Source organism: Pelecanus crispus, chromosome 7 (assembly GCF_030463565.1).
Source record: "Pelecanus crispus isolate bPelCri1 chromosome 7, bPelCri1.pri, whole genome shotgun sequence".
In the NCBI taxonomy this organism is placed as follows: domain Eukaryota; kingdom Metazoa; phylum Chordata; class Aves; order Pelecaniformes; family Pelecanidae; genus Pelecanus; species Pelecanus crispus.
The window spans coordinates 26,844,210-26,858,399 of NC_134649.1; the positions used below are offsets into that span (position 1 = coordinate 26,844,210).

Consider the following 14,190-nt stretch of genomic DNA (forward strand, 5'->3'; position numbering starts at 1 on the left):
CTACAATAAAGTCAATGTCAGGAGCTGTCACAGATTTTTATGGTGATGTGAAAGCAGCTACCATTATGTAGCTGCTGCTGCTTTTCACACGAACAAGAAAGGAATGTCAGTGTGAGCAGTATGGCCCCTTTCACTGTCTGCCACCATTGACGGTAGTCCTGGGACTGGGTGTCAAAGGTGCGTAGCAACTTCCTGGGCTGGGCCTTTATCGTGCAAAACAAATAAGGGGCCAGATGCAACTTTTGTTCTAAGCGTATGCAGTTCTGGTGCTGACTTGGAATGAAGAGCTGTATTGGTACCTAGGAAGAAAGTTTCTAAGTGAAGTATAAACATAATGTTGCGAATAAAGTCTTTGTTAGTGTCATTCAAGTTTTTATCCTTGCGACTCTTTCTCTTTTAGGTTGGATTTATGCAACTCTAACACCTGTAGACTGCCTGGCATTTGCAGGACATTTTCTACATAGTCTAAGTGTTGAAATGCAGATGAGGTAATCTGTCTTTAAAATCTAAAGTTAGGTAGAGGCTCAGTTTTTAATAAATCGGCCATCCTCTCTCCTATTAATTAGCCTACATTTGCAGTAATGTTGATGTAGCTCTATTGGGCAATTTTGGAAAGTGCACCCGTGTTTGTCCCCTTCAACCGTGTTCTCCCATGCTGAGTTATTCCAAGCTGTCTTTACACCTATTGCATAGCGCATGGAAGGGTATGTGAGGTGCTTGGATTGATGTGTCCAAGTCCTGAAGAAAGAACTGTTAGAAACTGTCAGGAGTTTTACCCTAGAACATGCCATTTGCCTTCTGGATAAGCCCCCACCTGCTCAGCTGGGTTCTTTGCCCAGTGTAAGGCAATACAAGTAGTTCTTTACCGATGCTGGACAAATATGCAATGAAACTATCTTACATCTGTATTGCACGGTTTCTTGCTAGTGTTAGTTTTATGTTTTGCTTTTGGTCTGATGCCAGAATATGTGGTAGAAGCATAAAGAAATGAAGCACTGCAAAATGAACCTTGGGCATTTATGAGCAGTGCTTGTCACTGTGCAACATACTTGTGACCTGCTATGCTTTAAGTTCATGTGGCTTTGTATTGCAGGGCATATGAAGTAGAAAGACGATTGAAAATTGTCAGTCTGACCCAGTTTCCAAACTTCGAAACTGCATGTTGGTATATGGGAAAGCATCTACTGGAGACATTCAAAGGTAAAACTGCATTTCTTTGCCTGCCTTCATCACTTAGGTTTGGGGACCTGAAAACAGTTACTCTTAATTTCTGCTGATGTGTCATGTATAAGATGGACAGGTGGCCAAAATGAGTCTTGTTAGTATTTGAAAACTACTTTTAACATACCATCAGAACATGCTGGTCTGGTCCAGCTCTCCCCTTAATGTCCTGCCATCTCACTCTAGGAAGGACCTTAACTGTCCCTCTTACCTATGCCTAAGGTTTCATCTTCTTTATAAAATGTATTTAAGTTGCCTCAGGGGCAATGTTGTAACATTTTGTTTAGTTTTTAGCTGCCTGTCAAGTATGGATTCATTCCCTGTTTTAACCTAATAAACTACACGCTCCGTCTGCCTAAGGCATAGTGTAGCACATCCTTCTCCCATCATTCTGCTGACATTGGTTGAAGTATGTGGGCAGGTCTTACATACACGGGGCCATAGGAACATCAGAGATGTGGCCAATAGGAGCACTGAGAATTAAACCAAAGTTTTCTGTGTAATTCAAAGTCTTTCCAGTCAGATTCCTTCAGAGTTGATCCAAACATCCGTGCATGTATGTACTTTACAGATTCGGTCTCACCTTGCTCTTTGCCTCTATTTCTCTTATTAGAGAGTGTGTCTAGACACACCCACCAGATCCTTTCATAATGAGAAAAATGTGTCTAATTAATAAGCAAGGTGAGGGGTCCCTCTGAGTGTCGCCTGGAAGGGGGCCCCCTTGTGACCAACTCTGAACAAAAACTGGAATGAGGGAAAAAGTTTAGGCAAGCTTGTACTCATGCAGAAGTGAAATGCTTTACCCAATATAACCTTTGTTTCCACATATTGGTACTTGCTTTTTCAGTCAGAATAAAAGAACCACTGATGGTACCTTTTTATTCCCACAGCCTAGGATGTATGAACATGGAAGCTAGCTTGAGTATGGGACCAAGAAAGGAACCAGAAGGATTGCCAGTGTAGACATAACTTACAGGAGCACAGTGTAGGAAGGCTGAGTTGGATTTATGACACAGTAAATATACTCCTTACTACCATGAAGTTATAATAGGGATTCATGTGTGGTGACCAACTTTCAAAGAGTTAACTTCCACAGTTAAACTTTTTCAGATTAAAGACTTTTATGTAAAACAACTTTAGCTAGCAGTGTTTGAATGGCATTGTTTTTTTCCTCTACTTAGGTTTGCATAAAGCTGGGCAACAACCTCCTGCTCATTTACTCCAAGGAGCAAAAATTCTCAATGGTGCTTTCAGGTCATGGACTAAAAAACAGGTAGGAGAAGCAGCCTGTTTTAATATTGTATGTTCCTCAGGTTTGTCAGTGACCGGAAGAACAGAGCAAATGCTAGAACAAATAACATATCCATAGCAAAGTAGCTAATTCTAAAATCCCGGAGAGAAGGGACTGGGAGAATGAGGAAGGAGGGTGATAGCTGGAATTTCATAATGCCACACAAGGAGTCAGCAGAAAAAAAGGTACCGCCAGAGTTTTAAAAAAGTCAATTCTGCATACAGCCAAAAAGATACTGAACGAATGTTCTCCCTGACTCTGAGCATTTTCATAGAATCATAGAATAGTTTAGGTTGGAAAAGACCTTTAAGACCATCCAGTCCAACCATTATGTGCAAAATCAATTAAGCAGAGGTGGTGTATGTGAGCGAGGCCTAGAACAATGCCTGCATTTTTGTGTGCGCAAGGTGCCCAGTTCCTGCAAATCAACACATTAATTGAGCCAGGAAATACATACTGGTTGGAGAGAAGGCTTAAAGGGATTTGCAGCCTGAATGTCCTGCTGCAGTCATTTCAGAAGTGTTATTCTTGCATGTGTTGCTGCAGGAGACAGGCCATTCAATCATAAAACCTGAACAGGGGAACTAGCAGCTTTAGGATTTTCAGACATTTTAAGAAGGGATGAGCAGCTGAGTACATAATGTTGCATACACAGTTAGGTCAGTTAGGTGGCTGTCCCAGATTTAAATGTAGTCAGGGACTTGGCTGCTCCCTACTGCAAAAAGCCAGTGCTTGAGCCTGAATTCAGAATTGCTCCCTGGTTTCCTGTAGAAGGACTGACTGGCGTGGAAGCTCTCTTCTACGTCACCTGTTTATTTTTCCACTTGCCATGCAGATGAGAAGTAGTGAGTCAAAGGAAGTGAGACCATGTTGGCATTTAGGTAGAGTTGAACTTTGAATATTATAACATGATGTGTGAATGCAAATGTTGTTAGTCCTGTCAGGGAGCTCCCAAACCACTATGCTGACAAGGTATATGCCTATTACACTCATTGAAGACGCCAGCCTAAGACAATCTCTCCTTGTAGATGGAGAAAAGGAGTTTCTTACAGAATCTCATATAAGGGGGTGAGCAAAGTGATGTTATAGTTGTGAAAATGCAATAATATCTGAAAAAGACTATTGACTATTGACTCACGACAACTATTTACAATAACATCCAGAAGGGGAAAAAAGTATATTTTTCCTTATTTGGACTACTGATGCAGTCAGTATTGATTTCAGTACATAGGTAAAATATTGATATGTCACTTAATGAGGGTTTTTTAAAATATTTTTGAAAAAAAACATGCACAGAAACAGCAGTCTGGCTTTGTTCTGTTTTAGGCTTTAGCAGAACATGAAGATGAACTACCAGAAAACTTCAAACCAGCACAACTTATCAAGGACCTTGCCAAAGAAATAAGATTAAGTGAGGTTTGTGCTCTTTTCATAATATTAACCATATTGTGGGTCTTTTAATAATCTAGGCTATAAAATGAATGACTTGAAATAAATGAATCTTTTTTTCCCCCCTCAATTAAAAGCATTCATGTGAGGTTTTGCAGTAGGGGGACTGCTCAGGACTCTTGTCTGTGGCTGACTCACCACATATTCTGGGCTTCTGTTTGCTTTTGCTTTTGCTACTTGGCTTTATGCTGTGTCTGCCTGTCCTACATCCTTCCTCCTCCACCTTCTCCTAGGTGGACTGGCCACAGTCCTGGCTCTCCATCCATATTTTCTCTTTCACTTTACCTATTCCCTACCCAAAAATATGATAGAACTCAAAGAGCACTGTTGCCATTTCCCCGTGATCATGCTACCTATGTATATCTCCTTTTCCTTATGTTCATCGGTCTTGTCTATGACATTATCTGAGCTTGGGTTGGGACTATTATTCTGTACATTGTCCCAATAGGAAGCCTTGCTCTTGACTGGCTTCTAGGCAGAGTTACTATAGCAAATGCGACAATAATTATGCCCTCCCACCCTGCAAAATACCCCAACCCCCAAAAAACAAGAAAGGGAGGTTGCATGGAGGTATCATCCATTAAGTCTGGTATCATATTCCATTTAGTGGAGATGTGTGACAGTGCAAGGTGACAATAGCTAGTTCAGTTGTTTTAAGGAGACATTGTGTTACATTCCACCCCTTTCTAACTATATCCAAAGACCTCAAAATTGAAATCTGTCTTGTCCTTTTATCCTCTTTGATGCTGTATGTAAGTTTTCTGATTGTCAGAATGGCAAGTTAAGCAGAAAATAATTTCTTTTTAATTAGTCACACAGTGTTAATTTTAATTGGGTAGCTATTTTACTGCTTATTTTTCCTGAGGGTATGAAACATGATTCTGCTACATTTATCACATCTGAATTAAATGGAAATGGTTTGTGCTCAAGCTGATTAGCATTTTAAACAAAAGACCATTCATTTTATACATTTGTTTGTATGGGCTGTCCATTTAACAGTCATACCTGATGATATAATCTGGTGAGAGTTACATTCCTTATGAAGCTACTGGACTTTCTCCAGGCCAAACTTGTGCTTGAGCAACATGGGGGCAGGAATTAGTGCTGAGCAGCGTGTTACTGTGGCATGTGATGTGGTCTTCATTCCCTGGCCAGCCTGACCTCTGAATGCAGTTACCCCTTTATTGAAGGGGAGATCTTTGGGGTTTGTTTCCCCAAGGAAGGGAGGGTGCAGGGGAATATCTAACATGAGACAGGTGGGTCTGAATGCCTTCCCATTTTGTGCTAAACTACAGAGTGCTTCGAAAGCCAGCAAAGCAGACACGAGTGCCAACACAAATGCCGAGGAGATCTGTCCTGTGGAGAAGGAGGAGGCACCATCACCCATCCAAGTGACACCTCCGCCCCCATCTGTAGAAAAGCTCCCTAAAAAAAAGACTCCCAAAACTGTGAAAACCCCCAAACAACTCAAGCCATCCAAACCCCCCAAACCTCCCAAGCCACCCAAACCCCCTAAGCCTCCCAAAACACCAAAAGTTAAGGGAGAAGGAAAAAAGAAAGGGAAGAAGGCAAAAGAGAGTTCACCGCCAGCCATCCCAAATCTTGACCTGCTGGAGGCACACACAAAGGAGGCTTTGACAAAGATCGAGACGCCAAAGAAGGGGAAGGTGGGTCATATTTTAACCTCTCCCTGTTCTCTTGCCATAATAGGGATAAAATCACTCCTTAGTCTCATGAAAGAAATAATTTAAGCAACACAGTGTAAAAGCCTGTCTCCACGACATGAATGAAAGTTTTGTAAATGCTAGCTTATCACCCTTTTTTTACCTGGCTGTTCGATTTGATTTGACTGTTTGCTTGGTTATTCATTTGGTATGGAGCCTCCAGGAAACCTATTGATTCAAGCCAAGTCTGGCAAACTGCTCCCAGTTCCCTGCCCAAACTGAAGCAAGATGAAAATTAAAAGACATTTTTAATGGCTTTTTCTTTGCCCCTTGAACTATTATATTCTTATTTCAAGTGTTATTAGCAGTCTTGTGTGCATTTCCGTAATTAGTTATCGAAGATGAAGGAACGAATTTCTAAAGCATCTTATTTGCATGAGATTTTGCTCTAGAGTGAATGAAGATAAAGCAATAGTTTGCTTCCATTTTTGCCCATGTAGGACAAGTTTCATTCTGATGTCCTTTAATTCGACATGAATTTTGTTGCTGACTTCAGTAGGGGCCAGAATTTCATTGAGGCACTGAGGGAGTAATGTATTATATACTGTTTGTTAAGAAGTATCCATAAGTCTTTTCTAAAATGCTTCTGAATTTCCTAGTAGTTTGTACGCAGTTTGCGAAACCTGTCCACAGAGCAATAGGCAGGGAGATTAGTATGTTTTTACAGTGATCTTGTATGTTGGTATATCAAGGAGAAATGCAGCTAGTCTTCTGCATTTTCTGAAGCAGCAATGTTTGATTGTATCTCATATTTGGGTTCAAAAACAATGAATCAGAAGAGGAGTTTTCAAAAATATATCATGTTGTATTCCAGATAAAAAATGTGTTTCTGTAACATGCCAGCACTCCATCCTCATTAAGAGTACACGCTGACTTTTTCCCCAGGCTGCAAAGAATGTTTTAAGTGTTCCCAATAAGGAAACTGCTAATAAGCAGAATGAGGTGGAGAAATTTGAAGTTCGAGAGCAAAACAAAAGCAAAACAGAAGCCAAATGGAAATATAAGGTAATGTCTCCTGTTAAATTCTGCTGCTGATTCTGCCACATAGTGATAAAGTCAAGGGTGGAGAAATTTTCATAGGTCTACCTAAGCAGAGAGTACAAGGCACCAATTTTCAGTTCCCAAAGAAAAAATTTTGAGCAGAAAATAATCAAGTAATCACTGATAAAGGAGGGAGGCAAGATTCTTCAAAAGCATATGGCAAACTGTCCATCTTCATCCTTGCTGAAGCCAGTGGGAACACTGTTAATAGTGAGATTTTTCAGTGCTGATCTCTTTTGTGATTCTCACTTTAACATAGTCGTACTACTTTAAGTCTGGAGTAGTTCCAGAGAAATCAGTAACTAATGATAGAATCATAGAATTGTTTAGGTTGGAAAAGACCTTTAAGATCATCCAGTCCAACCATTAACCTACACTACCAAGTCCACACGAAACCAATCAAGGGTAGACTAGACTAAACCATGTCCCCAAGTGCCACATCTACCCGTTTTTTGAACACTTCCAGGGATGGTGACTCCACCACCTCTCTGGGCAGCCTGTTCCAATGCTTGACCACCCTTTCCGTGAAGAAATTTTTCCTAATTTCCAACCTAAACCTCCCCTGGTGCAGCTTGAGCCCATTTCCTCTCGTCCTATCGCTAACTACTTGGGAGAAGAGACCCACCTCACTACAACCTCCTTGATGGCATAGAATTAGGGTTAATGAAATCTGAATTATGCCACATGAATTAAAAGCTTGCCTTCCTGGAAGGCTAATGTAGTAAATGAGTAAAATTCATTCATAGAATAATACATTTTTTCTCCAGGTACCATTTAAAACAAGGTGACACTAGGCTTTCTCACAGAAATAGCTGTCTGAATTTTGCCTGCTTTGTGAAATTCTAATGACAAAAGTGCAAAAAAATTCCCCAAAACAAAACAAAAATACATGCTTTTTCACGTGGGGAAACTACTAAGAATCATGAATCATTAACATTAGAGACATCTAATTTTTTTGTGTTAAAAAAGTCATGGTTAATGTGGTTACATCAATACGTACCAATTAATTCTGCAGCCAGTACAGCTTAGGAAAGTATTAAGGCAATGCTTAAAAAATAATCAAAGGCTTCATTTGCACTGAACAACTTTGATATTAAATTATTAAATTCATAATCCAATCTCTTCTGAAGGTGTGAAAGAAGCCAGTGGAGCTTTGGAATAAAATGCAGCCATATTTGTGAGGTTACAGGCACTGTGCTAGGTTCTGTCCTTAGCCACACAGGCACGACGCTGATGAGCAGCATGCTTAGCCTGTGCCCTGATTCACAAAATGTATGACATCCGTCTGTCCTAATTTAAGAAAGCAATGTTTAAATTTGGCATTGTGTTTGTGGTGGGCATTGCTTAAACTGGTGCTGAAGTGCTTCTTGAATGGGGACAAGTCCCTGAACTGAAACCCGTGTAGTCTAAGGAAGATTATAATCCTGTATTACTTACCACATTCAGGGGAACATGCTTTTCTCTGCATATAGGTCAATGGATTCTCTGAGGTTACCTAGGAATCTGAAATATCAACAACTTATTCAACTAATTTTATTGTTTTGTTTTGGGTCTTTTGCCTTTCAGAACAGTAAACCTGATTCACTTCTAAAAATGGAAGAGGAACACAAATCAGAAAAGACACCTTTATCAGGAAATAAGGACAACAAATTTACGTTCTCTTTCTCTAATAAGAAGTTGCTTGGGTAAGTAAGAAATATGACAATACACATCAATTTAAAAAAGCAGTTTAAAAAGTCTTGTCATTATTTAAGTTTTTTTATGAAAAATCCACTTTCTGGTCAATGTAGAAAATACACTTATGCAAAAAGTTCTTTGCTGTAGAACTTGATTTTATGTAGAACCCAGCATAGTTGGCCATAACAGCAGCAACCTATCTTTGAGGCTGGTAGTTTGCTTGAGAATAGTGTCTTCAGTATTCAGGCAGTGTCTCATGTTTTGGCACTTCAGGTTTATACTAGCTGAGTTATATTAAGTGGTTTTTGTGCGGATCCTTCTCAGGGTACATTTTTAAGAAACTGTTAAATGAACTCTGCATACCAAAATTCCATGCTGCATGTGCATTGTGCATGTCATGATATACCTTGAGACAGCTTTAAATAATATAGTGTTTATTTGAAGCCAGCCAAGGCTACTCTAGTTGGCATCATATTTTGAATATAAATTGTAGGTACAGAAATGTGTTTGTAAAATGATTTGAATTGCTGTGGCACCTCTGAAAGTATTCAAATTGACTGAGATTTCTACATAAGGATACTCATTGTCTTCCTCTCTGTCAATTCGCAAAATGTTTTCCAATCAGAGTATTGTTACTGATTTGTAATTTTTTTTTCAGTTCAAAAGGAGTCAAAACCCAGCTGAATACTACTGTGTTTGGGTCACTGCAGAATTTTAAAGAAGATAAAGCAAAACCTGTACGAGATGAATATGAATATGTGTCAGATGATGGTGAACTAAAAATTGATGAGTTTCCAATCAGAAGGAAGAAAAACACTACAAAAAGAGAACTGCCCTGTAAGAATGTCTCCTATTTTGTCTGTATCTGCACAACAAAGTCTTATGTGTTGATTGTCCAAAATTAATCTTTAAAATCTATGTGATTTATAATAAAGAAAGCCATGTCTTAACTGTCAGTCGGATATTTGATTTGAATTCAGATTTTAATTGCTTTAGAAGTTATGGCTTAGGAGTGCTGTCTTTTGAAGGGAAAAGAACCATGACTTTGTTTTTCTTTTTTTTTTTTAAATTCAGTTTTATCAGATAAAAAAGACACTCTGCAGCACACTCCTGTTAAGAAGCCGAAGGTGGAGTCGGTATCATACAAGGTATGGTTATTACTGTACCCATCACAGGCTAGCACCCACTGTATGTCTCTAACAGTATGTGGGGCAGTACCATAATGGCAGTAGCAAAGCCTTCTTACAGGCTGTTGTCACATCCTCTCCTTCATTCTGCAGTCACAGTCTGCCCAGAATAGGTAGCATTCAGACATTGCCAGGACTAAGCATAATTTGGTACTATGGCTTGAACTGCTTGTACATGATCAGGCCTGATGGGAAGCATGTGTGGGGACTGTGACAGTTGTATCACAACACAAGAACAGGAGCAAGCCATAAGATGGAATGGGAAGGGTCAGAAGGAGTTTTCTGTTGTACCTAGCTTTATGTTACATTGCTGACAGGCACAGGGGTCTGCCACAAGCTGTGCTCCCAGCCTGTGTCTGTCTTCCCATTTCCACGTGCTTTGAACACTGGTCGTTAAATTTCTGTGTTCATGTTTGACAGATGAAACTCAGAGTAATGCTAATACAATTGAACTCCTGTCATTTGGTGTTCCACATTACTAGAATCCCTTAATACCTATTATGTAGCAATTAAAGGTTTTGTTTGCTATCTAGCAGAGTATCCCTCTGCCCATTATGGGCTTACATCTAGAATGCCTGTGACTCAGCATGATACTTCAGCAAGTCCCTAACTTGAGGCAGTGTCAGTGTGCCTGTTGATAGCTTACCTTCAGGAACCTGAACAGCACAGGCGTAAGTTTGCTCTGTGTTAGCATTGAAGCTCAATGCTGGAAATGATATTAAATGACATTAAAATTAAATGTTTTGCCCAACTCTGGTTAGTAAAAATTCATATGGTAATGTCTGAGTAAGTCAGAAAAAGCAAAATAGCTTGTTAACACAGAACTGTAGGCAACTGAAATGTTTGGCCCTAAGAACTAAGGAATCCTTTTCATCCTGGTTTGGCTCAGGGATATTCAAGAGCAAGTGCAGACCTCCTTGCCTGAGTCAGTAGTTGACGTCTGGAGACTGGTGCACAGAGAACAGGGAAAAACATGCTGGTGTCTCACTGTGCAGAAGCTTAAGGAGGGAGGCCAGTTCCTGGAAAGTACAATGATTGGCAGTCTAAGCAATAAAGGCTGGGACTTTAAAGGCCTGAAAGCAGGGCAGGAATGGGGAAAAAAGTTTTTCTATTATACTGTCTACAGTGCATAGAGATACTAGCCCCAGAAAGTTCAATGCAGGTAGCTTCCTTCAGTGGCCTCAGATGCCACTGTTTATATGTGTCTACCCCATTCCTCTGTCAGATCTTCCTCTTCTCTAGCAGCAGAGATGGCAGAAGTGGGTCTGTCCCTGTGTCTGAACTGGCTATGTTAATAGTTTTGCAAGACACAGACCTGTGCCCTGATATGTATCTGGGCTGACAGAGATATGGCCACACATTCACTTCTTTGCTACATGGGTCATGGTCTCAAGAACAGGAGCAGGGGCTGAGAAGCCAACACAGCACCTGGAAACACCGCTGTTTGATCCCACGCACAGCATCAGATCTCAAAGCTGGTTCTCCAGGATTGGAAGGGGAAAGAAAAACCTACCATGTCTACAGGCTTCAAGGAAACTGATTTTTACTGTGTACCTGGGTTTGCTTCGGTTTTTTTTCTTTAATGAAAGAAAATTACGAGTGCTAGCCCTGTGTCTTTGGAGGAGCAGCAGGCTGCAGAAATTGTTGTGCTGTTCTTGTTGACCAACTCAGCGAGTTTCTGCTTTTTTGAGCTTTTTCCTTGTTTTTGCAGAGCGATGATTCGTCAGATGAAGATTTGCTTCACATTGACACAGAGGTAAAGCCAGGACGCAATTCCAAAGTAAAGAAAGAGAGTGGAAGTTCAGCAGGAATTCTTGATCTTTTGCAGGCAAGCAAGGAAGTTGGGGGTTTAGAGTATAACACCAACAGGTACGCACCAAAGGATGTTTTTCCTCTTACCTATAAACAAAAATTGCTTGTTTGTGGTGTTGTGTGTGTGAGTGAGAGAGAGAATGAAATTTGTAGCTCAGTAACTTATTTTTCTGCAGTAAGCAAACGCTTCCTTTATTATGTGATCTGGAGGGAGAGGAGGGAAAGTGTGTGGGAAAGATTTTGGTGGTATAATTTAAACAAGTAGAGGCATTTTACATCTGTAAATGCTGAACATCCATTTCAGCAATAATACTATAACAGATGAATCATTCAAAAGGAAGAGACAGCTCAGTGAATGCAGCGTGAGGGCATGAATAATGTTTTTTAATGTAGTAATAATGTAATAAATTAAGTGACCATCATTCCTTCCATAAGGCATTGTAAGGTGCCGCACAGTTCCCCAAATGTCTAATGTTTGAAAGAAGAAGATAGGAAACCATCTACCCTCCCTTGCATCCCTGGTCATCATGCTTCTCCCTACCAAAACACATGGCTTGGAAAAAACCAAACTCTTTCATGGGTACTTCTGTGCCTAAAATGGAAGTGCTTGCCTGGGCTTACTTGTGTTTCATATGGGACCACTGTAGGTGGACACTGGATGTTTTGGAATATGGTTAATAAGGTACAGCACTAGATCTTTCAGTAATCCAAACAGTTAGCAGAGAAAAGAAATGCAAAATTGGAAAATATGGTTTCTAGACTCAAATACTGCAGTTCAGAAATGTCTGGAACAAGGGTTTTGTTCGGGCGTATCTCAAAAGAAGGGTATGGGTTCACTACCTCTACTCTTTACAGGCCAAGTCTGATCTTAAACTACTGATAATTAGGTAATAGAAGCATGTGTGTCATTTCAAAAGAAGCTAGTGGGACTCTTCACATATGGAAATCTCTTGCTTAACTCAAACCTTAGCAACAAATCCCCAGGAAGGGGTTTTGGGAATGTCAACTGAGTTTGTGGCTTCCGTGCACGGAATGGCACTGCAGACATGAACTGCTAGGTCTTATGCCCTGTGCTCCATAGTAGTCTGCTGATTAAGTAGATCTTTGCTGCTGCAGTCTTAACTGAATGATTTGTCCCCCATCTGTAGAAAACCAGAGATATTCACCTAAGCACTTTCCACTGCCCCACAGGGGCCACAGCCTTGGTACTTTTGGAAGCTGTGGGCTGTTAGTAAATTGCTGGCACAAATTTCTAGCCTCTAAATACGCCTGTGTGCAAACAAAGAAATTATCCTCTGAAAGGTGAGAATGACAGGCTAGGTGGTGGTGTGGGAAATGATGTGAAATGTGCAGTAAGGCTATTCTTGTTTGGCATTTTAATAAGCCGGTTCCATTTCCACTCTGCCTTCATTTGAAAACCACCTTCACCAGGCAGGCAGGACATGTTGGTTCTCCAGGCTGGCTGCTTGAAGCAGCAACTATCCTACTCATGATTCATATAGCAGATGTTGCATGGAAGCAAGAGGTGTGTTGCACCATTTTATACATGCAAAGCAGCAAAAAAATCTGCTTTCAGTAGTAAAGCCACATACCACATTCAGTGGTTGCTGGGGTACCCCAACAGCATCTTTTTCCTCCCTGCTTTCTCTAGGTCTGCCTTGGTTATACAAAGCCATAGAACCTGTGGAGGAAGTAGAAATAGCTGTAGGAGTGGTCTGAAAGTTGAGAACAGACTGGACAAAGACAGACTGGTGCTGTCCTCCTCACCTGTGCTGTGCCCTTGCTGGGTGTTGGGTGCGTGTGACCCAGGAACAGTGCAGGTTGTAAATTTGAAAGGACCTGTTAAAGTGGAATGAGAAGGTCCTCTCAGAGAGGAAGATATTATCTAAACCTGGGAAAGATTGGAAGTTAAAACCCATAACTGAGATTTCCAAAAGATATGCCTCATGGTCAAAGGGGAATATCATAACTGAGAATTCCAAAAGATATGCCTCATGGTCAAAGGGGAACATATGGATTAAGTTACCAAAGGAAACCATAGAAGCAAATTTTATCAGTGAGTTTAAAAAAAAAAAGGTTTTTTGATGTTGAGAGAGAAGATGGAATTTTTTAAGGTTGCAGTGTGGTGACAGAGCTACAGAGAAATCTAAAGGAGGGAGTGTTGCTGAACCAGAAACATCTTCTGGTTCAACCTTCTCAATTTATTAGGCAGTTGTCTCTTTCACAGCATAGATGGTTGCAAGAGATTAAAGCATGTCGTATAGACTGGCTTCATGCAGGGTACATCAGTTTTGAAGTATAAGGCAGCTCTGTGAGAGACAGTCTTGCCTTTGTGCATCAACGTTTAGAGTTTATTATTTGTTGCAGCACAGTGACAGGGATCCTCATCCCCGTGTTGAAGAGGTGTGCATGCGGAGTCTCCTGTAAGAGTTCTCTTTTCATTCCTAATGGGGGTGGAAAAAGCCAATGATTTTAAAATCAAGTAACACAGTCACTACTTATCCATATCTTGACAATGCTGCTATTTCTAGAGAAGAGATCTAATCTCAGTTTAGTCCTATTTTTCCTCCATTACTGCCTTCCCCCTAGCAAGGAGTGGTTGATCAAAACCCTCCTATGATTGCAGAGGGTATGGGGAGAGGTACCGATGTGTCTGCAGCTCCCAGGAAATAGAATACTTTTTGTTGTCTGAGCTCAGGTGGGTCAGTGGTTCTAGATTTTCCTGATCTCTTGAGATTTCGCCCCAACTCTGCACCTGCTCTTCAAAAGAAATAATCGCATTGGCACT

The 14,190-nt window shown here is 40.6% G+C and overlaps 1 protein-coding gene across 1 annotated transcript in view; it reads left to right on the forward strand.

The window, feature by feature from the left end:
* Positions 1 to 14,190, forward strand: part of PHF2 (PHD finger protein 2) — a 92,877-nt gene that overhangs the window by 66,650 nt on the left and 12,037 nt on the right. Inside the window, exons 8-17 of the mRNA XM_075713526.1 lie at positions 401 to 488; positions 1,094 to 1,200; positions 2,403 to 2,494; positions 3,839 to 3,928; positions 5,257 to 5,628; positions 6,571 to 6,690; positions 8,293 to 8,411; positions 9,062 to 9,240; positions 9,478 to 9,551; positions 11,302 to 11,459. Of these exons, the coding sequence (XP_075569641.1) occupies positions 401 to 488; positions 1,094 to 1,200; positions 2,403 to 2,494; positions 3,839 to 3,928; positions 5,257 to 5,628; positions 6,571 to 6,690; positions 8,293 to 8,411; positions 9,062 to 9,240; positions 9,478 to 9,551; positions 11,302 to 11,459 (1,399 nt within the window). The remainder of the gene's footprint in view (positions 1 to 400; positions 489 to 1,093; positions 1,201 to 2,402; positions 2,495 to 3,838; positions 3,929 to 5,256; positions 5,629 to 6,570; positions 6,691 to 8,292; positions 8,412 to 9,061; positions 9,241 to 9,477; positions 9,552 to 11,301; positions 11,460 to 14,190) is intronic.